Source organism: Lissotriton vulgaris, chromosome 12 (genome assembly GCF_964263255.1).
Source record: "Lissotriton vulgaris chromosome 12, aLisVul1.2, whole genome shotgun sequence".
In the NCBI taxonomy this organism is placed as follows: domain Eukaryota; kingdom Metazoa; phylum Chordata; class Amphibia; order Caudata; family Salamandridae; genus Lissotriton; species Lissotriton vulgaris.
Window position 1 is genome coordinate 549,562,092 of NC_141700.1, and position 26,944 is coordinate 549,589,035.

General features: G+C 43.4%; 1 protein-coding gene across 3 annotated transcripts in view; it reads right to left on the bottom strand.

The window, feature by feature from the left end:
- POLR3C (RNA polymerase III subunit C) overlaps positions 1 to 26,944 on the bottom strand; it is a 192,042-nt gene that overhangs the window by 23,897 nt on the left and 141,201 nt on the right. For all 3 annotated transcript variants that reach the window (XM_086945359.1, XM_086945360.1, XM_086945358.1), the window contains exons 12-13: positions 6,179 to 6,280; positions 5,562 to 5,611 (exon numbers count right to left, since the gene is read on the bottom strand). In XM_086945359.1, coding sequence (XP_086801485.1) covers positions 5,562 to 5,611; positions 6,179 to 6,280 — 152 coding nt within the window. The remainder of the gene's footprint in view (positions 1 to 5,561; positions 5,612 to 6,178; positions 6,281 to 26,944) is intronic.

The following is a 26,944-nucleotide window of genomic DNA, read 5'->3' on the forward strand; positions in this document are numbered from 1 at the left end:
GTCTCGATTAAAAATTCAACTATATAAACCTAATGCAAGTAAGTCTGCTTCATAGTAAGCAGTATCAGTGTCATAGGAAAAGGAGAACATGACTGACAAAGAAGAGTAAGATATTAGTAGTCCAGGATTGTGAAAATAATCTCAAATATTTTATTTTTGAAAGTTGCGAAAATAGAAAATGTCGGGATTTGATTGGAAGAATTACAAGATTTGCGAATCGCGGCAACATGATTTGGCCTAGTGGAAACATGTGATATAATGAGAGAAGTTTTTTTTCTATGTAACATATTTCACGTATCGATGGAGGTTTTCTTTCAGAAAGTGGCGGGCTGAAAATATTTAAAGCACAACAGAGTGGATGCTGTTTATAGGAGATCCTTCGACGTCATTGAAAGTAAGTTAATTTTAAGAAGTTTTGAAATCAGATTTCTTAGGTTGTATGGGTTTTTTAAACACAGTCATTTTGATTGTGTTTTTTTTTCCCCGCTGTTACATGATGAATACCTTCAAGTCACTGATTTAAGTGAAATTTGATACATTCTGAGAACAGCAAAAATAAACCATTTAACATGTATAATTAATGTTATGCTTTTTGTCCTTATGATATACATTTAGAAATGTGTGGTACATATGGGTAAGGTGAGTTCTGTAAATATCAATTTTAATGCTTAGAGTGCTGTACTTCTGGGTAGTGTTTTTTTTTTATAAAAAAAAGAGGCCTCACCTCAAAGAAAGCTCTTGAAAGCACACATCTTATTTGCATCCTAAAACAATCATTTACAATGTTAGACACAATTTTATTATGACTTTACATCTTTTTTGCGCTGCTATTGCATCACTATTGTGAGACATTAGCAGTGCAAGAAAAACATCATGTTTCAAAATAGGCCTCAGTTCAGCAATATCAAGATACAGTTTCTTTCGAATATATATCTTTAGGATTGTGTAGGGAACGTAGAGAAGCAGAGACTTCTGTAAATGTCAAAGTTGTTGAAAAACTGTTTGTTTTTGAACCTTTTCCCTTGTCTTTTCTAATTTTTAAATACATGTTTTAATATTTTTTGAAATGTTTGTTCTTTGTTTTACAGATTGAAAGTATGAAAAAATATTTAAAAAAGGTAACAAGAATTATAAGGTAAATGTTTTCCACTCTTTTTACCCGCAATGCACTGCTGATGATGTCATTGACAGTATCTCTCATTTACTCTCTCTAGCTGTCTTTCTTTTTACATTATTCTCTGTTTACTTCCCTTATACTAACTCTTCTTTTTTTTAAAAAAAATATTTTTTTTAGTTCGCTTAAAGTTCGCGAACCGGTCAGCGAACTTGAAGCGAACCAAAAGAAATAGAGCTTGCCAGAGTGATAAACATTCTAGCAATTTTGTTTGAAAGGGGAGGTAGTTCTGAAAAGAACTGTTTTTTTTTGTTTTTGTTGTTTTATGTTTTTTTTGTAATTTTTTGAACATTTTTTGATTTTTTTGTATTTTTAGAACTGTTTTATGTTTTTTTTGTGTTTTTTAAGGAGGGGAGACAACAAAAAACAGGCTTTCAAAACGGCTCAACTGGAGCAAAAAAAAAGAAAATTACTTTTTGGGTGCATTAGGGCACTTATGATTTTCATATGCAATGTTCATGAGGTTGACACTCATGTTGCCATATGACAGCATAGCACCACAGTAAATACAAGACACCTTCATGTGCTGGAAGTTACGTTGGATGTTTGGCACAGTCTCTTGTGCCTCTCTTCCCGTCAAAGACAATGTGGATGTAGATCTTGCCACAGGAGTTGCCGTCGGATTGTCTTCAAGATCCCTCAACTCAGCCCGGCTGTAGTTCAAGGGATGCCACCTGCTCATGTGACGGTGCATTGTATAGTTCCCCATACTGTACTTCTTTTCTGTGCCTCTCGACAATCTGTGGTCACAGATGAGGCAGGTGGCATATTTTGCATTCACTTTCTTGGTTCCAGGAGGGATGGTGAAAAACTGCCAGATGAAACTGGTTTTTCGTTTAGAAACCCGGGGCAACTCATCAACAAATTGTTGTCCCTCTCTCTCCTCTTCTTCTTCTTCCTCATCTTCCTCCTCTCTGTTAGTCATAATTTGACTGGGTGGTCCTCTCTTCTTATGGGGAGGTGGAGGTGGTGGTGGGGGTGCACCAGCTGCAGCAACAATGGAAGCCATTGTGGATCTTCAGATAAATGGTCTTTCTCTCACCAAGATGAAAGTCAGAGTGAGGAAATAAGGAGGGGTTTACTTGATTTGGGGAAAACAAAAGTTCTGAGCCAATGAAAAGTGTTATTTTTAGGTCACATGACCTAGTCATACATCATTTGGAAACCAAAAGTGAAATGAACCAATGAGAAGTTTGATAAACAAGTCACATGACCTGTTCCGCTTACGTTACGCGGCGCGCGCCGCGTCCCAGATCGCTTCCGGTTCGCGGTCCGGAGCACTTCCGGGAGCGCTAACGCGGCGCGTCATTAGACGCATTACGCGATAACGTGATACGTCGCGCTTCCGCGGCGCGTCACTGTTCCGCTAACGTAACGTTGACCGGTTCGCGGACTAGATCGCGGCATCAAGATGAGCTAACGGAAAGCTTCCCGGTTCGCGAACTAGAAGCGAAGAAAAAAAATATTAAAAAAAAAATTATCAATAAACATCTAAATATATTTTGGGATTTAAAGAATAATACATTTTACAGCTACAGATGTTAGCTTTTAAAAAACCAATGAAATTCACTGAAAAAACCATAGGTTATAGACCATATATAGTTAGAAATTTGCATTTAAAAAACCATTGAAATTCAATGAAAAAACCATAGGTTATAGACCATATATAGTTAGGAATTCGCATTTACAAAACCTTATTTTACTCGCATAAAACCATTGAAATTCCATATATAGTTAGTTGCGCTAACTATATATCGCGCACCCGCAATCCACTGCTGATGATGTCACATATTACATCATTCATGACATGGTCAGTGACATCACTGATGACATCACTGATGACATCTCAAATGACATCACTGATGACAACATCCAGTGACTGTATGTTTCTGTGAAGTTAAAATATGTCTTACATATTGAAGAATGAGTGGATGTATAAGTGTCTGGATGAAGGATTTAGTAGGTGCATGACTGACTGTATGAGTGAGTGATTAAATGTGTCTCACTGAGTGCATGGGTTAGTGACTAAACTGTCTTAATTTGTGCATCATTATGTCTGTTGTTCTGTAAACTGTTGCATGTGTTGATAAGTAGCTATATGAGTAACTATATGGGTTATTGATTGGTTACCTTAGTATTTGTATGGGAGACTGAGTGTGTGTGTGGGTGGCTGGGAGGTGTATGACTCTGTGCATAGATGTGTGAGCAGTTGATTCACTAGAGGTATGGTTTCAAAAGTGCATGTGGTAACAGCTGTATGGGCGGTTGACTGTGTGCATGAGTGTATTGGTGAGTGAATGGATATCTCAGTGCTACATGTCAAAGTAAGTACATATGTAAAACACAGTACATGTGAGAGTTGACATATATAAATAACTGTGCATAAGAGCCAGTGAATGTGTGAGTGGCTGTATGGATCATTGTGAACTTGTATCAGGGATTGTATAAGAGAGTAAATATGTGTTAGTATATGTTTGAATAAGTAAAGTTTGTATAACTGTATAGTTGAGGAAATGGAGGTGTGATTGATTCTTTGCATGACTGACTAGGTGTGTGAGTAACTCCATGGATGAGTGACAGTCTGTGAGTGTCTGTTTACACTGATTGTATCTAAGGTTATATTAGAGTCTGAAGAGGTTCATCGTATTATCACATGAATGATATCATCAGTGATGTGATCAGTAATGTCAAATGAGATGTCATCAGTGATGTCATCAGTGATGTCATTTGAGATGTCATCAGTGATGTCATCAGTGATGTCACTGACCATGTCATGAATGATGTAATATGTGACATCATCAGCAGTGGATTGCGGGTGCGCGATATATAGTTAGCGCAACTAACTATATATGGAATTTCAATGGTTTTATGCGAGTAAAATAAGGTTTTGTAAATGCGAATTCCTAACTATATATGGTCTATAACCTATGGTTTTTTCATTGAATATATATATATATATATATATTTAAGTTGTCATTTCTTATTTACTTTTTGCATTAAAGTTTAAAGTTATGTTTGCTTTTCATGGTAAATGTATCCCAAAAACTAATTCCTTCCCCCAGACATCTGAAAATACCCTTAATAGTTCAAATTAAATTTGCTTAAATTACAAATTGTTTAACTCAGATAGTTGTAATTAATTAGTTACAAAGTGTGCGTTTATGTCAATTCGCTTAAACTTGAATTTAGCTTGAATTAACATTCTTATTAAAACAGGTTGTGGGAGTTTAAAACTGGTTATTGGGAGCGTTGCACCCCCTAACAGTGCAAATGTATATTACTTCCTTATTCTCCACCTACATTCTTCGATTCCTACATCATTGTCTTCTATGTAACTTTTTTTTAATGTTGTGTAGTAGATGAAGATTTTCCCATGTCATCAAATAAAGACACATAAGTTGTTGTACAACAAATGCTTTTGCAAATGTCCTGGCTGTAACTATTTACTGTGTAATGAAAGCTTGCACTGCTGTTGCTTGGGATGTAATTGTTCTGTGTATGTGCGTAACAGCTGTAGTGCCACTTCCCATACTTTATGTGTCCCATGTATGTTAGCGAAAGCTAAACGCCTGTCATTCTGTTATGATGTGGCGATTGTCTGTGTTAGGGAAACATGCACTGCTGCTGCCCATACTGTATGTGTCCTGTGTGCCCAGTGAAGCTTAGCAAAATATTTTAACTATAGAAAAAAATCACTGGCTAAGCCAATAGGTCTCGCCTACACTTTGCCAATGTCTTTTAGCACTGTTGAACAAGTTACTTACCTTCGGCAACAATATATCTTTGAGAGACATATATCAGTTTTTGAAAAAGCAGAAACAGACATAGTGGTCTGCTGACCCCAGCAGGCCACCATCCCTGGGAGTGCTAGCCATTCCAGATGAATATATGATGATACAACATGATCATGTTTTACGAAGGTTTTACAACGCAAGTCGTTTCAGCGACTTACGCTGGAGGGTGCTGGACTTGGGGACAGTGCGATTTACTATTCCAACACCAGTCTACATACAGTAGGGAAGGTGTTGGATATTAAATCGTATTATTCCTTAGCTTGCAGCGCCCTCCAGTGCAAATCGTTGAAACAACTTGCGTTGTAAAACCTGTGTTGTAAACCTACTGCGGTGAAACTCCCGCGTAGTAAAGGTCATCTGCCATTCCCAATGGGGTCGCAAATTGTGCTGCCTCATGAATATAGATGAGGCATGCAATTTGCGTCTCCATTGGGAATCGCAAACAGTGTCTGAGACACTGTTGTACACTGCATTTTGCGAGTTGCAAATTGCGAGTCACAAAGCAATGCAATTAGCGAGTCGCAAAATGCAATCGTCGTACTTCTGTCCCAAAAACAAGTAATGAAACTCTTTAACAGAGAAATACAACTCACTTGTTCTCCTTTGTTTCAAAGTGTCTTCTTTCAATCAAGTTGGCAACAGTCTGGAACATCACAAAAAGTACATAATTTAGTGAGAATGGCAGCAACAAACTAGAAAAGCATCAGTATAGGTCACCTACGACAAGCAGAAAAAGGGCAGACCTTTTGCATTTAGCCATATAATAATTGTGTACTGTGGTTGTTTAATATATTAGGATCTTATAATGATGCAACAAAAGTAAAAATTATGTTAACTTTTCCTCAGAAGATATTAGAGGGAACATCCCAAAACCACAATTTGGAAAAAGCGCAGGTTGCAAAACATGCATCAAACATGATACTAAAACCATTAATATGGTTCCAATATGCAAATTAATAGTATTACGCTACTAGGAAATCTTATGCAAACGTGTGGACACTCTGCATGCAGTATTTTGAACAATGCTGCTAATATTGCACTACAAATAATATTCAGAAAAAAAATTCAAATAAAAAATAAGATATTGTTTGTGAATTGCTTAAGTGTTGTTCTAGTTCTTTGAGTTTAGATCACCCGAGTACAGCTAGGGTGCTGAACAAGTACATGGTTACCAAGATTATAGATCTTACTGTACATATAGTGCTTGTACCTTGTAGCAGCGGTGGAGAAGCATTCTTGCTGTGGAGAGAATGTTTACTGTGTACAGGTAGAAAGTCCTGGAAGGGGCATGGTCTGGTGTTTTTGGAATCTCCTGGTGGAAAGCAAAATGAGAGAAATACATTTTTTATCAGAGGACCCCAGAATGATGGGCTCAAATCATGCCTGTGTTCTCAAACATTCTCAAATATGTTACATATTTTTTTATTCTGAATTCCTTGATATTTTCCTCGACCTTGATTCCCACCACCTGCCACATTTTACATAAAAAAAGTGTTAAAGCCAGACTGAGGAGGTACATTCTCTTTATTTGTAAACTTTTTTTCTCCAAATTCTTAAAGCTGAAGAATTGAAACTTTCAGGGAAAGTTTTACTTTGCACGGTGTACACTATAGGACCACAAATCCCAGCTGACTGCTGGGAATGCATGCTGCTACTGTGAGAAGTTGGCCTGGTATATGATGCTCACTAGTTCTAATGATCACCTTGTACCATGCCAAGCAACCCTTATGATGATTGGTTGTAAGTCAGCCTTATAGACCAGCTATCCTAGACAAAGCAGTCTTAGGCTAAACTCTGTAAAGGCATGTGAAGCAAGCTGTTTTACCATATACAATCCCCTTGAATACCAAATGAAAGGACACCACACAGATATATATTGAAAATATATATATATTTATTTACTACAAGTATCCCCTATACTCTTTATGAGCACAGAAGTAAATGCGTTAAAACAAAACACTGTTTAAATATACAAAAGTTGCACAATATGGAAAGGCCCTGGTGGCCACTCAAACCATATACTAAAATAGTGGTATAAGTATCACTAATCGAAAAGGAAGTAGGCCTCGGGCCTTGGGAATCGCTGGAGCTGTTCGGGACTAGCAGTGACTAAGCCGGGAAAGGCCCGCGGGACTCGGGTGCAGCGCTTAAAGCACACGCATGCCCCAATGCAAAGTCAATGGTGCGTAAAAAGTACAAAGTTACTGAAAAGGGAACCTTCCGGATGACTTAGAACCTAGCAACTTGGAACATAGACATTAGAGGTGTATTGCTACACAGGAGCACCGGAGTGCCAGGGTTACCTCACCCACAGGAAGCGGGTGCATATGTCTCAAAGTGTGTCAGGTTTCGTCGCGCTGGTCTATGGAGCCTGTAGATGAAGATCCTGCAGGCGGGTCGTCGAGGAGAGTTCCGGTGGATCCAAGGGTGGATCTGTAGAGGTGAAGACCTGAAAGCAGAGGGGACAATGTTCAAAGACACTAGCCAGTGACTACCGTGGAACCAGGAGGGAACCAGGCGATGTCGGGTGCAAACAGGCGAAGAAGTGAAGATTGTCTCTGCAGCCACGTGGACACAAAGAGGTCGAGGACATCCAGGAGTCGATCACGAGCTGTGCCACGACGGCTCTAGCTGATGGCGGTGTTGGCTTCTTGATTGGAGCAAACAGGCCTTGGCTAATGCAAGCCACGCAGGAAACGATCCAAGCTTCTCACTCGGACCAGCAAGGTCAGAGGGGCTGCTCCTTTTTACAGGAGCGAGGGCCAGTCTGGAGCAACCAGACCAGCGGTGTTGATTTCGGATTTTGGCGCCAAGATGACCACTAGCCAACGGGCCAGTAAACGGGATGACGCGTCGAGTGGCAAAATGCAAAAGGGCCCCATGCAGATCGTGGAGATGCTGGGGGGCTGATCTTCGGTGCAGATGCTGCTCGGTGGTGGGGCTTCTCAAACCCCATAGCACAGCGCCTCGGGTGCCTCGGGTGCTGCGCAGTCAGCTTCTCGTGAATCTTCCAAGATGTCCCACGTCTCTCGGTGCCTCCACGGGTCTCTTCTTTTCAGGGACTGTGGTAAATTAATTTTACCGTATCATTTTTCCATATAATTATCAATAAAAGACAGCTCATTCAAATGAGAGGCAGAGTCCGTGGGATCTGAGTCATACGGGCTTTAATGGAAAATTTAATGGAGAATCCTTGAGGATTGGATATCATGTTCCATCACCTCTAAGGTTCAGGAAGGGACATTCAACGTTTTATTAGCATTACACATTATATATAGTAATACAGTATGATGAAAACCAATACAGTAGGCGTAACAGGTGAAAAGAAAGAGATAAGAACACATGTGCGTAACAGGAGGCGTGTAAAAAGGCGTACACATGGGCGTGCACTGTACATGTCAGAGAAACATCACAAGAAACGTCACATGTGGGTGGATACATAGAGAAAGCTGCAGGATCAGCAGAAACCTATGACCTGAATGCGCGCGCAACTGAGCATGACGTGTAACTGGGGAGAACTGGGGGCTTTGACTTTAGCACTAGTGGAGGAGACTGGTGTCTGGGATGTCAGGGCAACCTGTACCTATGGCATATCTGGTATCTCATGTTTGGAGGATGTAGTGTCTGAAGGTCTCTCGGGCAGAGGCCGTTCAATACTGAATGCTAGTGCGTGCATACGTGTCTTGGTGCAATGCGCGGAGCCATGGGCCTACCATGGTAACGGGTTCAGTAAATCACTTGCAAGGAGGACAGGAAGGCCGGGCCCTTTGCTCTGCAGCCGGGAATATGTTTACCTATTTCACTAGACTGGAATGTGTTTTCGAGGAGGCTGAGCAGATAACTGTAGGCAAAATACGATTTTGGCAGGCAGGCAGGCCAGGCCGAGCCGGGCACCGCTTCGCTGGGCGAGAAGTAAGGCAGGGGTCAGGGATGCATACCAGAACGGCAGCTTTCAGAAACAGAAGAGACTTCGGAGCCTCAATTCAGGGCCTAGCTCGGCAGAGCCAGGAAAACATGGCTTCGCATTAAAAGCGCATCATGTAAAGACGTTGGCAACATACGTTTAGAAACCAAATTAATGTTGCTTTCTTGGAGAACTTGGTAGATAACATGTTATCGTTGGACGCAAATGCATTTGCGTCTTCATTTTCGGCCATGGAGGGAAAATGCACGGAGGTCATGCATGTACATGGGACGTTGGGGTACACGATAGGGGACATACCTGGTCATATAAAAGTCGATTTACCTCATTCCCTCCTTGTCCCCTACGTTCCCTTCAGGATATATCTATGTTCATGAGACCATCTATCTGTTCATATAACATCATTTGCTCGTCCTTCGCATTCGAGCTCGGGATCGTGGAATTGGATGGGGAATACATGATGTGGCGCACAAGCCACAGATCGCTGGCCCACATTGTAAACAAAGACAACAACTGAATACTATAAGGAGTATTATTCCTAGGAATGACAATACTTTCCATCCCCAGGCGGAAATCACACTCCAGAACCAACCGGACCAAGTCCAGGTGCCTGGATTCTGGTGTATCAGGTGGGCAATCTCGTGAAGCCTGGTGATGGCTTTGTATACTGACGGTGCGTTATTAGGAATAAACACGCAACAACTAGATCCGATGACTCTACAAGCCCCGCCCCTATCGGCCAGGATGACGTCAAGGACAAGGCGATTTTGGAGAACAACAAGTCTCATAGCAGACTGCTCTTCAGTCAAGTTACCTAGGGCAAAAGTAGTCTCATTCACTACTGCTTCAAGGGTACGTGTCAATCTACGTATTATTTTACTATTCTGGACAGGACCTACGAACCAAAAGTAACCTTTAATGTAATCCTTATACTGATCCCATGCTGATTCGGAATAATCGATAACAGGAGGAAGATCTCTCTTATGTCTTACATGCACAAGACGTGAATTTCGATGATAATCAGGCGGGGCTAGGAAAACAGGTGGCAATAGGAATGCAATGTAACATGTCCCGTCCCAATCTAATGGTAAACGTACATAGGCTGTCTGACCACATATAAAATAAGAATGGCGGGAAGCTTTGAACGTAGACTTTCCGTTATCACTGAATTCGACCACAGTACTACAATCACTGTGTCCTAGATGTATTGAACCATTCTTTCTAATGCATAATTCACCTTTCACTGGTAAAACTGTAATAGATGGCAAGTCTGTATTAGTCTCAGACTGGACGTTCAAAATCATGAGATTAAGTGTAAAATTTCCTAATCCATACACTTCATTTTCTAAATCGGTTCCTGTTCTTTGGGGAAGACCCTCCTCGTCTGGGAAACATATTTTATTCATGACTGTATTCCGGATCCCCATATCCAATTACCTTGGGAAACTTCGGACTCACTGTCTAATGATGACATTAAAGTAAACCATGCTCCACATGTACCATTGTGTGTAAACGGGTAAGGAAAAAGGGGCAGAGCTCCCTTGTATTTCTGATAGGGAGGGAGTCGGCCACATATCCAGCAATTGGTGGCATTGCTGGTCTGGTGAGAATGGTGTAACATACTGATAAAAGTGTTGTTGCGCAGCGCTAGACGATAGGAAAGTTCATGTGGGGGCAGGTCACTAAAAGTGTGCTCTACAGTATCATTGGAAAAAGTATGTACATGTGAATCAAGAGGAAAGAAAATATGTAACATTAAACTTATGCCAATAATCGTAAGACTCAGAAAAAACATAAAAAGTAACGTAATAATGCAACGACTTCGGAGATTTTTACAATATTTCTGTTTTTTGATCTCCTGTCTATCTCTCTTGTTATGTGGGTCTATCTTTTACATGTCAGAAACCTGTCTAACCGCTTCACCCAGGGGGACTTAAACAATTAAACGCTGTCTGACTTACTAGACCTCAACTTGGCACGATACTCCTCTTGGGGAGTTTTCTCTAGCAGGGGGAGTTTAGAGTCAGTGTCTAAAAGTGGGCAGTCCTTAATCGGGGTTTCTGGACATAGTTCATGGAATTTTTTAATGTGGCTGGAGTGCAGCCATCCCTTGCGTCCTTCCAGCTTGACTGCGGTCCTTGTTGACATCAACACCAACTTTGGCTGCTTCCATCTGGGTTCCAGCGGACTTTTCCTGTCAAAGTTCCTCACAAAAACATATTCTCCGGGAATGACTTCATGCGGTTTTACTTGGGTGTTGTCTGGAAAGGCAGCCGCGACCTGTGAACGACAAGATTGTAGTGCAGACATCAAGGAAGCCAAATAATCTGTCAGCATAGTACTTTCAACATCTGTAATGCGTTTAGGCATAGGCGTATCCCACATATTCGGGGGACGACCAAAAACAATCTCGTACGGAGACAACCCTGTTCTAGAATGAGCTACCATTCGCATGTAAAAGAGTGCAACTGGCAAGGCAACTATCCAATCTACACCTTTGTCTGCACAAATTTTTGCTAGGCGTGTTTTCAGGGTTTGATTATGTCTCTCTACGAGACCTGCGGCTTCGGGATGTCGGACGCAGTGGAACTTCCACTGGTAACCTAACAGGAGTGATACCTGTTTCATAAGCTCGGACGAGAATGGTTGTCCATTATCAGAGTACACGACACGGGGCAAACCATATCGCGGCAAAAACTCACGTACCAGTTGTTTGGCAGTGGTCACAGCAGTGGAATCGGGAACTGGATATGCTTCTGTCCATCGGGAAAGAGCACATACGACTACGAGGACATACTTGAATCCTCGGCATCTGTCCATCTGGATATAATCCATCCGGAGGACTTCAAAAGGATGGTCAGGAGGATGAAATCCACCCTGTTGCACGGGAACACCTTTGCCTGGATTGAACTGACAACAGATCATGCAAGTACGCACTTTCTGTTTCGCTGCTGCTCGTGTTTGTTGAACCAAAGATTCTGTAAACTGTCTAACATGGCTTTCTCTCCTAAGTGTGCTGGACTATGTGCTGTGTTAATGATGATTTGAACCATAGAGTCGGGGAGGAACCATGTGGCTCTTCCCTTTGTCATCCATCCCTGATCTGTCTGGATCCCTCCTTGTTCAGCCCATTTCTTGATTTCATCTGGGGTTGCATGTGTCTGTATGTCGAGTACTTCTAGAGTGGGATCCTTAACTGTCAGGCAATGTGTCAGTGAAGTTACTTCAGTCGGTATGTCTGTCTGAGCTGTGAGTTTGGCTGTTCGATCTGCCAGGTCGTTACCCTGGGAAATAGTGTCAGTGACTTTGGTATGTGCTTTGCACTTCATAACGGCTATGGCTGTAGGCAAGTGTATTGCTTCTAACAAGGCTTGAATGAGGGGACCATCCTGGATCTTGGTACCGTGAGAAGTTAAAAAACCTCTCTCTTCCCAAAGGACACCGAAGTCGTGAACGACTCCGAATGCATACTGTGAATCTGTGTATATGTTTACTTTCTTGTTCCTGGCTAGTATACAGGCTTGGGTCAGAGCAATGAGCTCTGCAGCTTGAGCAGATAGTGTGTCAATACGATGTGTTTCTATGACTTCGGTTTCGGTGGTCACTGCATATGCGGCCACTAACTCTCCTGTGCTTGTTCTCATACATGAACCATCCACATAAAGTGTCAGGTCTGGTCAGGCAATGCAATGTTTGTCAAGTCTTGTCGGGGCTTTGTCACTGTATTAATGACTTCTACACAGTCATGTGGTGCTGGATCAATTGTACTCGATGGTAACAATGTGGCAGGATTGAGTATGTTGCAGCGTCTGATTTCTATGTGTGGCTGGAACAGTGTCAGTTCATAACCTGTCAGTCGTGCTATGGTCAAGTGTTGAGTCTGGGTTCGGTTCAGAAGAACTTCCACGGAGTGTGGAACCTGTACTGTCAAGGGATGCCCTAACACTATGGAATCGCTTTGTCTGATAGCTAGAGCTGTTGCTGCAACTGATTTTAGGCACGCAGGCAAAGCCTGGGCTACTGGATCCAATGTACTAGAAAAATAAGCACAAGGCTTGTGGTGTCCTGCTTGATCTTGTGTGAGAACAGATAATGCTGTGCCATCGCGTTCTGTGACAAAAAGTGTAAAAGGTTTACTGTAACATGGTGTCGCTAAAACTGGTGCTTGACATAAAGCTTTCTTCAAGTCATTAAAGGCTTGTGTATGTTCTTGAGTCCAAGGGAGGACAGTCGAAGTCGCTGCCTCCTGTGTTGTCAACTGTATGAGTGGCTTGGCTAGAAATGCATATTGGGGAATCCATTGTCTGCAGTACGAAGTGAGGCCAATAAAGGCCCGTACTTCCTTTTGTGTCTTGGGCTGTGGCAGATGCGCAATTAACTGGATACGATCTGGTGTCAACTGTCTACCCCTCTTGGACAGCAAGTGTCCAAGGTATACCACTTGCTGGGCACAGAATTGTAGCTTCGAAGGGGATACCTTATGCCCCTTTTCGGCCAGATAATACAAGACTGTCAGTGACGCACGTTCGCAGTCACGTTCGGTTCGTGCTGTGATTAACAAGCCGTCGACATATTGCAGCAGAGCAGTGTCAGTAGGCATGTGAATACTGTCTAGTTGTCTTTTCAGTGCTTGGCTGTAAATACTAGGACTTTCCGTGAACCCTTGAGGTGCACGTGCAAATTTGAAGCTTCGGCCATTTAAACAGAACCCGAAAAGGTATTGGCTTTCGGGATGAATGGGGACACTAAAGAAGGCGTTCTTGAGATCGATTACAGTAAAGAACGCAGTTTCGGAATCAATGGCAGTCAATAGTGACAAAATATCTGGGACTACTGGGTACTGTGGTATTATACATTTATTGAGTTCTCGAAGATCGATCACCAATCTGTAGACTGGAGGTGCATTTGGGTCAGTTCGTTTAAGAATCGGAATGATTGGAGAATTACATACATTGGAGTCAGTTTCTACGACTACTCCTTGGGCAATGAGCTCGTCAATAATTTTCAGTAAGGCTGCTACAGCCTCGGGGGGCAATTTGTATTGTCGGATTCGGGGCAAAACAACACCTTGCTTGAGTGTGACACGATAGGGAGTAATGTGCATACAACCTACATCAGTTGGACCTTGCGCCCATAAATGCTGTGGAACATTTTTCAATCTTGCATCAAAATCTCTCAACACATAATGACCCTTAAAGTCACGTAAAAATAATCTCACTCCTTCTGGAGAACAACATATTACAGCTCCTAGAGCTTTCAGCGTTTTGATACCAAGCAAGTTTTCTGGACATGATTTCGTAAGTAACAAATCTGTAGTACGAGACAATGGACCAACTGCAAGGGGAACTGGCTTCGATACTTCGTTAACAATAGGCTTTCCTGAAAATCCAAGGGAAACATTTTGTGAGCCTGAGAGGGGTGCCCCTGGAACCTCGTCATGACTAATGGTAGTTCTGCTCGCCCCTGTGTCAATCATAAATTTTCTGTCTTTCCCTAATACTTGACTATGTACATAGGGACCATCTTGATCTACAGGAACCTCGATAAGGGGCAAGCCAACCTCCCTCTCTAGGCTGTTTCATGTATACTGCTGATAATCGGGGTAATCGGACTGTGCATACTGGTACATTTGCTGTGTGACATGTTGCGTTGCGGCAATGGGTTGGGGTTGCGGTACAGCTACTGTCTGCTGCTGTGCATTCGGTGGATGTTGCGTAGTCTGTGGAATGTTCTGTGGAACGTGTTCTGGTCTGGGCGGACGCGGTCTTTCTTTCGTTTTGCCTGTAGCAATATTGTGTCTTAGAACGGCACATTCATTTATGAAGTGACCTGGCTGTTTACAATAATTGCAATTCCCTTTAACAGGAGCTGCAGAATGACTAGTCTGTGTATTCTGCATGTTACCCCTCTTCTGGCCATCTGCTGGGACGGACTGGGCAACTAGTACTTTCATTTTTGTGTCTTTCATACGTCTCTGTTCATGATCGTGTTCCTCTCTAATTCTATTCTGGTGGTACTGTAACATTTGTAACATTTGGGAAGGCGTATTTGCTTGCCATGTGCTTTCGACTTTCAATACTCTGTTTTTAACCTGGGGTAAGGAATTCTCGACCAATTTGGTTACAAAAAGATGTGGATATGACTCGCTACTTGTTTTCAGGCCACTATTAATAATGAAACATTTCTCGAATCGGGAATAAAAATCACTAGTGTCTTTGTCTTGTTTCTGTTTGCAGGCTGAGATTGCATCCCAGTCTTCCTTTTTAACTGACAATAGTCTAGGCAAAACCTGTACCAATAATCCTGGTAATGCTTTAGTTTTGTCCCCGAGACCTGTACCTGGAATACGTGTATTTTCTTCGTTCTCTAATTCAGTCCAAATAATCTTTTTATCTCCCACCTTCCATTCTTTCTCTTTAAGTTTTTCGTAAATACCTGCTGGCAACAATACTTTTAACATTTTAAGAATGTCGGGATACGTGTAATCTCCCATGAGTAACATGTCTTTTAATTCACGGTGAAACCCTGCAGGATCCTTATCGTGACAAGGCACTATTTTCTTCATTTCCAGTAATTCCATTTTACTTAATGGTGTGTATACGAATACGCGTTGAAGCGTACCCCCTGGAATCTGGACGGGATGAACTTCTTGTAAGGGATTCTGTCTGTCTAGGTGAAAAGGCTGTCTTACTGGAGGTGGAACAGAAACAAAATGTGGAGTCAGGAAAGTTCTGTATTTGTAACGTTGTTCTAGAATGGTATTAATTAAATCGGTACCTAGGCCTCTCCATCTTTTCAGGAGTAACTCTTCCAATACATTATATAGGGGACCTGGATCAGAATGCTGGCTTTCATATAGTGTAATGAGATGTTGAATCATGTACATACCAGCTAGTCGCTGTTCGTCTGGAGAAAGGCTCAAAAATGTTTGCGCTACTGAATCATCTTTATATATACTATCATTCCCAGCCCATTGGACTGCTGACCGGGCTAGTTCCTGATCACGCATCGTATTAAGTTCATGGTAACCTATTCTTTCTTTCAGTATTTTATCTGTGTCTTGAAATACATGTTCAAGAGAACATTGTTCTGGTATGGGGGAAAGGAAACGTTTCTTGTTTTCTAGACAAATGGGTCTGTCAAAAGGATACTGTTTAGGAAGCTTCACTCTACCTACGTACGCTATTGTGCCTTGATTTCCTGCTGTATCATCTAAATTCTCCTCCTCTGAGGATTCATTCTTGTCAGACTCGGCTTCCCTTTCAGCCTTGCTTCTTTCGTGCATTGTTACGATTTCTTTACGGATCTTTCTGTACATAGCATCTATGCAATTTTATCATGTTTACAATCTGCAATATTATTACTCCATTTCATTAGTACATCCATCTCTTCTTTGACAGCACCTGGCCGATCTCGTTCCCTTATCAAACAATTAATCAGGAATCGTAAGATCAAACCCTGTGTCTCAGCCTTCTGATATGCCATGGCCTCACGAATACATTCTGGTCTCTCCCCTGTTCTAATAAAATGATATATATTGTCTAGATGGTTTGTCATTTCTGGTAATAACATCAAATAATCTGTAACGCGTCGTAGACGTAACGAGACTAACATCATGTCTCCCTCCCTGCCAGGTACTGGGTCATATCTACAATCTGTAATATACTGTCTAAGGCTTTCATATGTGACCGCTTTCGGCGTACGTTGCAATGCTAATTCTCTGACCGTCATTCGTTTAATTTGTGGCGGGGTGCGAAGGTGGCCTCCTACGGCACCCCCTGTGGCGGAGGCGAGAGCATGAACTGACTGGGTTGTAGCTGCTGACGTCATGGCGGGTATAAGAGGTATATGTAATGGGGGTGGACTCTGGGTTGCAGCTGTCGCAAAAGGATTGAGAGGACCAATAGTAGGGGGAACAGTAGTAGTAGTAACAGCAGTAGGGGAAGTGACAACAGGCGCGGGAAGATGGTGATGTGGAGGGGTCGTGTCTTGAACAGTGGAATGAACAGACGGAGCAGGCTGTTGTACATTATTAACGGGTGGTACGGGTATATCAGTATATGCTGGAGCGACGTCATCTAAATAGGAGGAAAGAAATATGTCTGCTGCGATCTGTTTGTGACGGAGTTTCGTCGGAACCAATGGTGGTGGCAAGTTACGGGGTACTTCCGGGGTCGCCTTGGGCAGGCCCTCGGCAAGAACTGGATACATGCCTGTAGTGAGTGCGTGTCTTTGACGGTCTAATTGTTCTAATCTGACTTGTTCGCCTTCTTCTAGTAACTCCTTTTCTCTGGCTTTTTCAGATTCTTCTCTACTTTTCTCTGCTTTTCTGATTTCTTTCTCTGTTCTTCTATGTGATTCTTTACGCCACAATTCAATGGCATCTTTCTGGGATTGTCTGGCTTTCTTTTTCCACAATGCTTCTTCTACTCTCATGATGCATTCAGCATCCCATGTCCCTGAGACAGGCCATCTATACTTCTCTTCCAGACCCTTGGTGTAGTCCACCCATAAATCTAGATACAGTACGGCATCTAAGCCATGCTTATGGTACATAAAATATCCTGGAGTGTCCCTAGGCGGGACGGGAACTGCTTCTTCGAGTATCCCTTTCCTAGTTCCTATCTGACGTAATTTCGAGAACAGTGGCATTTTCGAACTGATTTAAACGCGAACACAGTAAACACAATAATGAACAATCATTCATACCACGACATTAAAATACATTGAAACATTTCAGACTGATTTTACCTGGTACATAAAACACAAATACTGAAAATCTCGAGATACAATACTAGAATACTGGATAACTAGATGCACTGCTAAAACAGTACAGACAATACCGGTCCCATAAAGAGACACGTCGGACCGTATTCACCTAAGTGGACACGTCTGGACCAGGTCTGTGTACCCAGACCTGTCTTGACCGGGCACAAATTAATGAACCCGTCTAGATGCGTTCCCAACAACGGTACTCACCGGGAAGCAAGAAACTGAAGGCCTCGGAAACTGGACTGGACTGGACTGCTACCACATCGGACTGCTACGCATCACGTTACCACGCATGCGCTTCGGAACAGGTGGGCCTCCGGACACCTCGGACCTTGCTCTCTCGACTAGGGCTCTGGTCGGGATCCTCCGCATTCCTCACCGCCTCGTCTGGACGCCGGACCGCAGTCTCCGTCTCCCCCGTGGGCCCGAGGGAAGATAGCAGGAAAACCCGCAAACGTGCACGGTTTCCGTCGCGGCTGTAGAAGGGGTCAAAGCCTGCGTAACATCGCCGGCGAGTGGGGAAGGGGGGGTCCCTGTTCGGGCGCCAAATTATGTGGTAAATTAATTTTACCGTATCATTTTTCCATATAATTATCAATAAAAGACAGCTCATTGAGAGGCAGAGTCCGTGGGATCTGAGTCATACGGGCTTTAATGGAAAATTTAATGGAGAATCCTCGAGGATTGGATATCATGTTCCATCACCTCTAAGGTTCAGGAAGGGACATTCAACGTTTTATTAGCATTACACATTATATATAGTAATACAGTATGATGAAAACCAATACAGTAGGCGTAACAGGTGAAAAGAAAGAGATAAGAACACATGTGCGTAACAGGAGGCGTGTAAAAAGGCGTTCACATGGGCGTGCACTGTACATGTCAGAGAAACATCACAAGAAACGTCACATGTGGGTGGATACATAGAGAAAGCTGCAGGATCAGCAGAAACCTATGACCTGAATGCGCGCGCAACTGAGCATGACGTGTAACTGGGGAGAACTGGGGGCTTTGACTTTAGCACTAGTGGAGGAGACTGGTGTCTGGGATGTCAGGGCAAACTGTACCTATGGCATATCTGGTATCTCATGTTTGGAGGATGTAGTGTCTGAAGGTCTCTCGGGCAGAGGCCGTTCAATACTGAATGCTAGTGCGTGCATACGTGTCTTGGTGCAATGCGCGGAGCCATGGGCCTACCATGGTAACGGGTTCAGTAAACCACTTGCAAGGAGGACAGGAAGGCCGGGCCCTTTGCTCTGCAGCCGGGAATATGTTTACCTATTTCACTAGACTGGAATGTGTTTTCGAGGAGGCTGAGCAGATAACTGTAGGCAAAATACGATTTTGGCAGGCAGGCAGGCCAGGCCGAGCCGGGCACCGCTTCGCTGGGCGAGAAGTAAGGCAGGGGTCAGGGATGCATACCAGAACGGCAGCTTTCAGAAACAGAAGAGACTTCGGAGCCTCAATTCAGGGCCTAGCTCGGCAGAGCCAGGAAAACATGGCTTCGCATTAAAAGTGCATCATGTAAAGACGTTAGCAACATAGGTTTAGAAACCAAATTAATGTTGCTTTCTTGGAGAACTTGGTAGATAACATGTTAACGTTGGACGCAAATGCATTTGCGTCTTCATTTTCGGCCATGGAGGGAAAATGCACGGAGGTCATGCATGTACATGGGACGTTGGGGTAGACGATAGGGGACATACTTGGTCATATGAAATTCGATTTACCTCAGGACTGTGGATCGGGCTCTGAGATGTCTGGGAATCCAGGTCTTATCGGGCTCTGGGCTCCGGCGGGAGGTGGCGCAAAGCAGACGTCGAGTTGCTGGGTGGTGCCTGTGCTCACAGGGTGGCCAGTCCTTGACCACAAGGGAGATGCTCTTCAGTCTTCTTTGCAGAAGAATGTCGAAGTCCAGTTTTCTTCTTAGTTTCAAGTCGAGTTCAGCATGATCTGAAGTCTTGGGGCACAGCTCCTACTCTTATTCCAAATCTAGGGGCCGGATCACCTGCTAGGTCCCTCCTCTGGGTGGGACCAGGAAGGGGGGTGGTTACACCCCCTTTCCTTTGTCCAGTTCCGCGCCAGGACTGGGGCTGGAAAGCCCCAGCACTGGTTTGGACTGGCTTATGCACAGGGACACATTGTGTGCCCCGGGGATGTCTCATTCTATTCAGCTCGGTCCTACCTAATACACAAAATCCTGTCTGGGGTGGTGCTAGCACCTCCCAAGGCAGGAAACCATTTGTCCAAGCCTCCCTCGCTGGAAGGACTCCCAGCAGCAGGAGGTCAGACTTGTGTCTGTGGTGGCAGCATCCATTTTGTGATGCTGAGGCTCGAGTTAACTTTAACCGGGGTTCAGGTTATGTATATGTCGTGTCCCTCTAGAAGGGTGGAATGCTACCCCCGTCGCCAGAATTGGCGAGGGGGTAGTATTCCAATTCCTTACTCGACATGTTTTGATAAAGCCAAACCAAAGTTAGCAAGTAACCGCGAGGATTATAATGCACTTAAGAGTATATGGTATGGCAATATCCCGGAAGAGCTAAGGGAGTTGTTCCCGACAGCTGCAGACAGGCTCAGCCCGTGCCAGAGCACCATCTCACATGAAACCAAGCACTCTGCCTCCAGGATTGTCAAGGCCTTCCATAGGAGTGGCTTATAGGTTAACATGTGTCCAGATAGATATAGTATATCTATGTCTAACCTAAGTAAGAGGTGATTACACCAACTTACCCCAGCTGATTGATCAGCCAGTTGTGTCAAATATGGATGCCAGGCCAGGGGTGGCATAATACATGCTGCAGCCCCTGGTAGGCCTTTGTTACACCTATGCCCGGGGTACCTGGGGTACACTGTTACAGGGGCCTATAAGGTGAACCAGTTCCAATTGTGTATGTACCTAAGGTACATGGAGTCCATTTTAAGGAAAGAGGCAATTAGCCTGGGGCCCTGAATAGCAGGATCCCAGGCCAACAGTCAAAAACCAGCTAAACACCAGGCAAAAAGTTTGGGGGAACCATAGTCAGATATCCACCTTCCTACAGCTACGTCATGCCATACTTACCCAGACCAGGCAGAAATTAATTTGCATCCAGAGGCAGAAATCGCAATAGTGTTTCAAACAGCAGGCATCTGGAGCAAAAAGTTCCAAATACGGCCACGGGAACAGGGAAGATTCACATAACTCTAGTTCAATGCGGACATATTTTTGATAAAACGAGATTATTTGGTATAAAGAACACACCTAAACTGTAGCAAGGAAAAAAAACACATGAAGGATTTAATTATCTTCTCACGGGAGCAATATCAAAGTGCTCTCTGTCAAATTTTGATCAACAGCCTATACCCTCATCATCGGCATTCAATTAAGAATAGGTAAAGATAGTAAAAATGTAGAACAGTCCTCAGTTATCCTACAGTCTTACTATTGTTGCCCTAGACTCACAGACCTGCTTCCCCGACTCTGTTAACCGAGGGCCCGGAGGTGTAGCGCCTTCTACTTGGTACACCATACTCATCAACAATCTAGGTGAAGTGCACTGCAGGGACTAGTATGATCAGAAAAGGGTCTTGTTCGACTTTAAATGAGATTGACATGCCTACTAGTGGTGCGTCTAACATATCCATCCAAAATTCACAGCCAAGTCAGAAATGTTTCTCTGCTTACTGCTTGAAGATTCATCAGGACATTATCATTTCCGGACCAGTACATTTGAAAGTCCATATACTCGCATAACTTTGCAAAGAAATGTTTTCCAAAACATCGGTGCTATTTGATGATACCTTGCGAACTCATGAACGAAATATTTTCCTTGAAGTTCAAGATACCAATTAAGCAGTCAATGTATCTTTATGAAGCAAAAACATCTGTTGCTAATCCCAGGGGTTCTTCCATATTTTCAAGGTTTTTAAAAACAATTTTTGTTACACCATGCACCAGGCCTTTGAATCTTAGGGAGATCAACTGTGTCACAATGTAACCAAATTATAGGAGATTGCAACACCCACATGGATTAAATCTTGTCTGATCATAAATTAATGTAAAATACTGGCAAGTTAAGCTGAAGCTATGTGTTTATTCCCTCTCACATTATTAGGGTATCATGAATGACCTTATCTTGCAAAGAATTTCCGGCTTGAAAGCCCTATATGTGGCTGTTATGTCAGCACTGTGGCCTCTTCTAGAACCACAACCCAACTAATACGTCATGAACATTCTCCCACAATCTGTCTCGACACTTTATATATAAAAGCCCAACAACAAAAGTCTAAAACAAATAGTGGAAGATGTTGCATGCCGGTGTTCACAAAGAAATAACAGTAAAGTAAGTCATGGTGGCAGAAGCATCTAAAGGCGAGGATGGTGTTAATTATAAGGTGCATATCAAATTTCACTGAGGAGGCCAAATTACAGTTTTGGTAACCAGACCCACCTCTCGCAAGCTAGGGTAGGAAGCTGGCTCTTTATAGGATATATCAATAATCTGATAGAACATGTAAAGAATCCAGGGGCTTGTTCTAGCAATCCCAAGGTGCTCTATTAGGGGTAGTGTGGTCAGCATTGGGCTCAACCATGAGGAGTGCAAGACATCTGCAAACACACACAATGCTCAATAAATGACACATAACTCAGGAAGGAAATCCACACCAATTTATAAAAATAGAAAGTATCTTTATATATGTTGAGGTATAAGCACCTTTTTAAATATAAGTTCTTTCCAGTTACAAAAGTTGACATAGGGCAATTTTTGAGTTCTGCAATGTTATCCTATGGAAGGAAGAACAAGTTCTGCAAACAGGTATAGTACAGTGACTTATAGGACCAATCTCCAGGAGTTAAGGTGAGTGGTGGGCAAGGTCCAAGGCTGCACCAAAAGTACACCACCAGGGGCACAATGGCGGCCGGGTGCAAGGTGCAAATCAGATGTCAGGAGACCATTGTTATACTAGGGAGATCTGTCTCTGCAAAAAGAGGCAGCAGGCTCTGACTAGGAGGCCAGTCAGGCTGAAGTGACAGGGGGGCTCAGGCCTCACGATGCCCAGGGATGTAGGGACACCGGTGGTCCTCCTGTCCATTGTCCCAGGGTCAACGGTTGTAGAGGTGTCGTTAGGTGTTTGGATTTTCTTTACCAAAGCAGTCACTGTAGAAAGGGCCTGCGTGCATAGGCTGCAGGTGATGTTGGAGGGCCCACGAGGAGTGAAACCACAATGGACCTGGGCTCTGAAGGGTGGGGGGGACCTTGATGAAACTATTGGCCCACTTCCACTTGGGCTTGGAGTGACAGGTGCAGTGGTGGCTTCAGGTGCCGGTTTTGGCGGTTCCGGAGGCCTCAGAGTCCTTTCTTTGGGAATTGCTGAGAGATGCAGTAAACAGTTCCACTGTCCCATGGGAGGTCTTGGTTCTTTATCGAAGGCAGGCAGTCCTCCCAAGTTTATTGAGTCAACAGCTGCAGGAAGAGGTGATTTTGGTGCAGTTTTGACAAGAGATGCACAGTCCGGTGGGGCTGGTACCAGGTCAGTTGCTTCTTCTCTCCTCTCCGTTTTTACAGCTTTTCAGTGTCCTTTCTCTTCTTAGGTCATCAGGGTCTGTTTCTCTGGGTGTCAGAGACTCCCCTAAATACTGAATTTAGTGGTGTTAGGGGATTGTAGGGTAGTAGCCAAATTGCTACTGACCCTTGGGGTCACTACATTCCCTCTATGAAGACTTCATGTGGGAAGTGGGCATAACCCTGTCCCAGAATTCCTAAATATGCCATTACAAAGTGGCTACTTCTGAAAAATCGAATCCCCCTCAGTGTAGCCCAACTTAAAGGTGATAATAGCCTGCAGGTGGCGCGCCTACCTGACTAGCTAATTTTCCCACCTGTCCAAGTGCCAAGGGTGTCCTGGACAAAGAGGGGAGGCTTCCTCTTCTGTGAGGGGAGGCAGACTTGCATTTCAAAGGCAGCAGCTCTTAGAACCTTACCGGCCTGGGGAGGCTAAACAGCAAGTCATCCTGTGGGAGGGTGTGTTACCCCCTCTTCCCAGACAGGCTTTGGTTCTGGGCCTCCTGAGAGCAAAGGCTCTCATCCTAGAAGGTCAGAAGAGTGTCTTGGGTGGCAACCCGGTAGAAACCAGTCAGGGAGCACACCGCAGGCTGGTTTTCAAGGGGCACCTCTAAGGTGCCACTCGGTGCACATATTGGTAAATCCATCACGGAAATCAGTATGGGTTTATCAATATGAGATATTTGATACGAAGCATCCCGATGTTTAGTGAAGCCATCATGTAGCTAGGGAACTCGTTTTCACCAGTGACCAGCACATGTTTTAATATGGCTGCCCAGTCCACTTGCACTGGTAGTTATATGGCTGACAAGCACTGGGGCTTATCTGCTAATGCAGGTATGCTCTCCCATGTAATATTCAGCACCCTGCCTTAGGGCTGCCACGCCTGCTGTAAGGGTGACTTGCAAATATCACATGCAGTGTTAGGGCACATGGCACACAGGGAGGTGTGACATGTCGTGTTTTCACTTTTGTCTGTACCAAGACACGCAGCCTCCAATGGCAGTCTTGCATGTTCTTTGTGAGGGGTCTCTCAGGGTGGCACAATTTGTGCTGATGCCCTTAGGGACCCTCTTTATTACCGCAGGCCCTACATAACAGGGGTACCATTTACTAGGGACTCACAGAGGGTGCTAAAGGTTTTGCCAATTGAGGAAACAACGGTTCAGTTTTGGAAAGGAGCTCTGGCACTGGGGACCTGGTTAGCAGGAACCCAGAGGACTTCCAGTCAAAATCACACCAGTTACCACTCAAAACGTGGGGGTGATCACATCAAAAAGTGCTACTTTCCTACACGGAGTAAATAAACTGCTTGCACATACTACTTCCATTAACTCAGTAGATCTGTCTCAAGAGGTTTGTGATACCCTGGACAAGCTCTTGATCTGAAAGTTATCTCCAATGAAAGGAGTCATAGAGGCATCTCCTAACCATTTCCTTACACAAGAAGCATCATTACATCTATGCTGCTAGCGGTCAGACAAGAAGAACAAGAAATGCACATATCAAGAATTTAATTTGAAACCTCTGGAATCATGTGAACTCAAACGTCTGATTAATAAATTGTAGGAATACATTTTCCACCTGTAAATGTGGTACTCCTGCATTTGTATATTTTATACATTCAGTCGCTAAGAGGATAACAAAATGGAATGTGTCCGGTAGTTAAACAAAGCCTTACAAAAGTTGATCAGTGACCCATCGCCGACTCAATGTTTGGTAAGAGTATGAACATACTCTCAACCAATCATTTTCATTCCTCTGGAGAGACTGGTGGAGTATCGCCTTTATAAGTAAGTAACTTTTGATTCTATGGCAATGGATCCATGGCATCTGATTAGACAGCCAAGCAGTATATACCATTTGAACAAGAGCTTCAGCACAGTTTGGCAGACTTGCGTTTTTGCCTTTTCATTCATAAATCAGTATTTGTTTTATTAGATGTTGCATGACAAATTACACGGAACCACCTTGCGGATTTTCAGCACCAGTTTATTAGCCACCCACAAGACAAATATCTGTTGATTTTTGTGTATTTGAATTTGATGCAGTCTGTTTACCACTTGTCAATGGATGATTTACCAGTTGCTTACTGTTGCCTAAGTTGTGCGTATACCATGATCCGCTAATCGGTTAATATAGACAATCTTGGCCTGCAGAAGTAGAAATTCAAGCCCTTTTCACATCAAGAGTTTATAAAAGAGTCTGCTTTGGTCGTTGGTTTTTTGGATGAAAACAAAATGAAATTTGGTAATCAAATTTTGAAAATTGAGTGTATCTACAATGTTATTTTGTCACCACAATACTTGATGTGTGGCTCCGGTCACAAAAAAGGTGTTGATTTACCTTACTGCCTTATTCGGAAGTGATAACTACCTAGAAGGATGAGTTCCACGTCTTGTGTTTCTTAACTTACAAGTGCATTGGTTGAAATGACTGACATTCTGCACCATATTTAAATCCCATACTAAGGCCAGGCAAAGGAAAACACAGCTAATCAGCCATGCTAAGAGACAGAGCTGTCAACACCAAATTGATACTAACGAAAACATGACGAAGATGACGAAGAGATCTTCATGGTCAATCTCCGCAAAAATTGTGTGCACTGTTCTGCTCACTGAACTCAGAACCGCTCCTATCTTTCTAGTGGACCTCTATTTTTACCTCCACGACCCCAGCGATGCCAACACCACTGACGTCCTGGAAAACATGAGCAACATATGCCTCACACAGCGCGACACTGACTCCTCCCACATCGCAGGACACACACTCGATCCCATCTTCAGCTCCAGCGGTAGAGTCAGGGACAACCACACCACAAAACTCACCTGGACAGGCCACCACAGCATACACTTCACCATCTCAGGACCCACCTATTCCAGCACCACACCCCAAAGATCCAAGCAAAAAGACTGGAAAAAGATATCAGAAGAACAGTGGTACAATATTCTCCGCTCCCTTCCAGACTCTATTCAAGACCCAGAAAAAGCAGCAAGAACTTCTACCGATGGATCACAGAATGTGCCAACGCCAACATGACAACCAAGATCAAAGAACCAAGCAAAAGAGCTAGCTAGTTCACGGAGTAACTGCACTCCACCAAATACAACTGCCTTCTAAGCAAACAAGCATTGGCATAGCCAATAGGTCTCACCTTTGGGACCTTATAGGTATTTAGTTATGCAGCAGATCCCAAAGGCGAGACCTATTGGCTATGGCAATGCTTGTTAGTAATAGTAGTGCACTATTTCTGTTTTAGTATTACTGGTGTACTGGATATATCCATTTTGCTTGAATAATGATATATTGCATTTATTGCAGTTTTAGAAATAGCAGTCCAATGCATACATTTCATTTTAAGTTGACTGAACACATTTTATTTGGAGGAATAGTGGTGCAAGGACCACATTCAATTAATTTACATGATCGTGCATTGGATACTTTTCTTATGAGAACTCGTGGTGCATTGCACACATTTAACGAATACGACGGGGGTGCTCTGAAAAGGCTTTCTTTTTTATGAATCGTGATGCATTCAACATATATTTATTATTTTAAAAGTGTTGCTTGACAGATATTGCATTGCAGTTAACCGTGGTGCGTTGCACGTACTTCAGTTTTAGAAAGGATAGTGCCGAGCACACTGTTTAATTGTTGGGACATAGTGGTGAGCTGCACAAATCGGATTGCATTAAATAGTGAGACATTGTGCACAAGGAATTTAGTGAACCCTGCT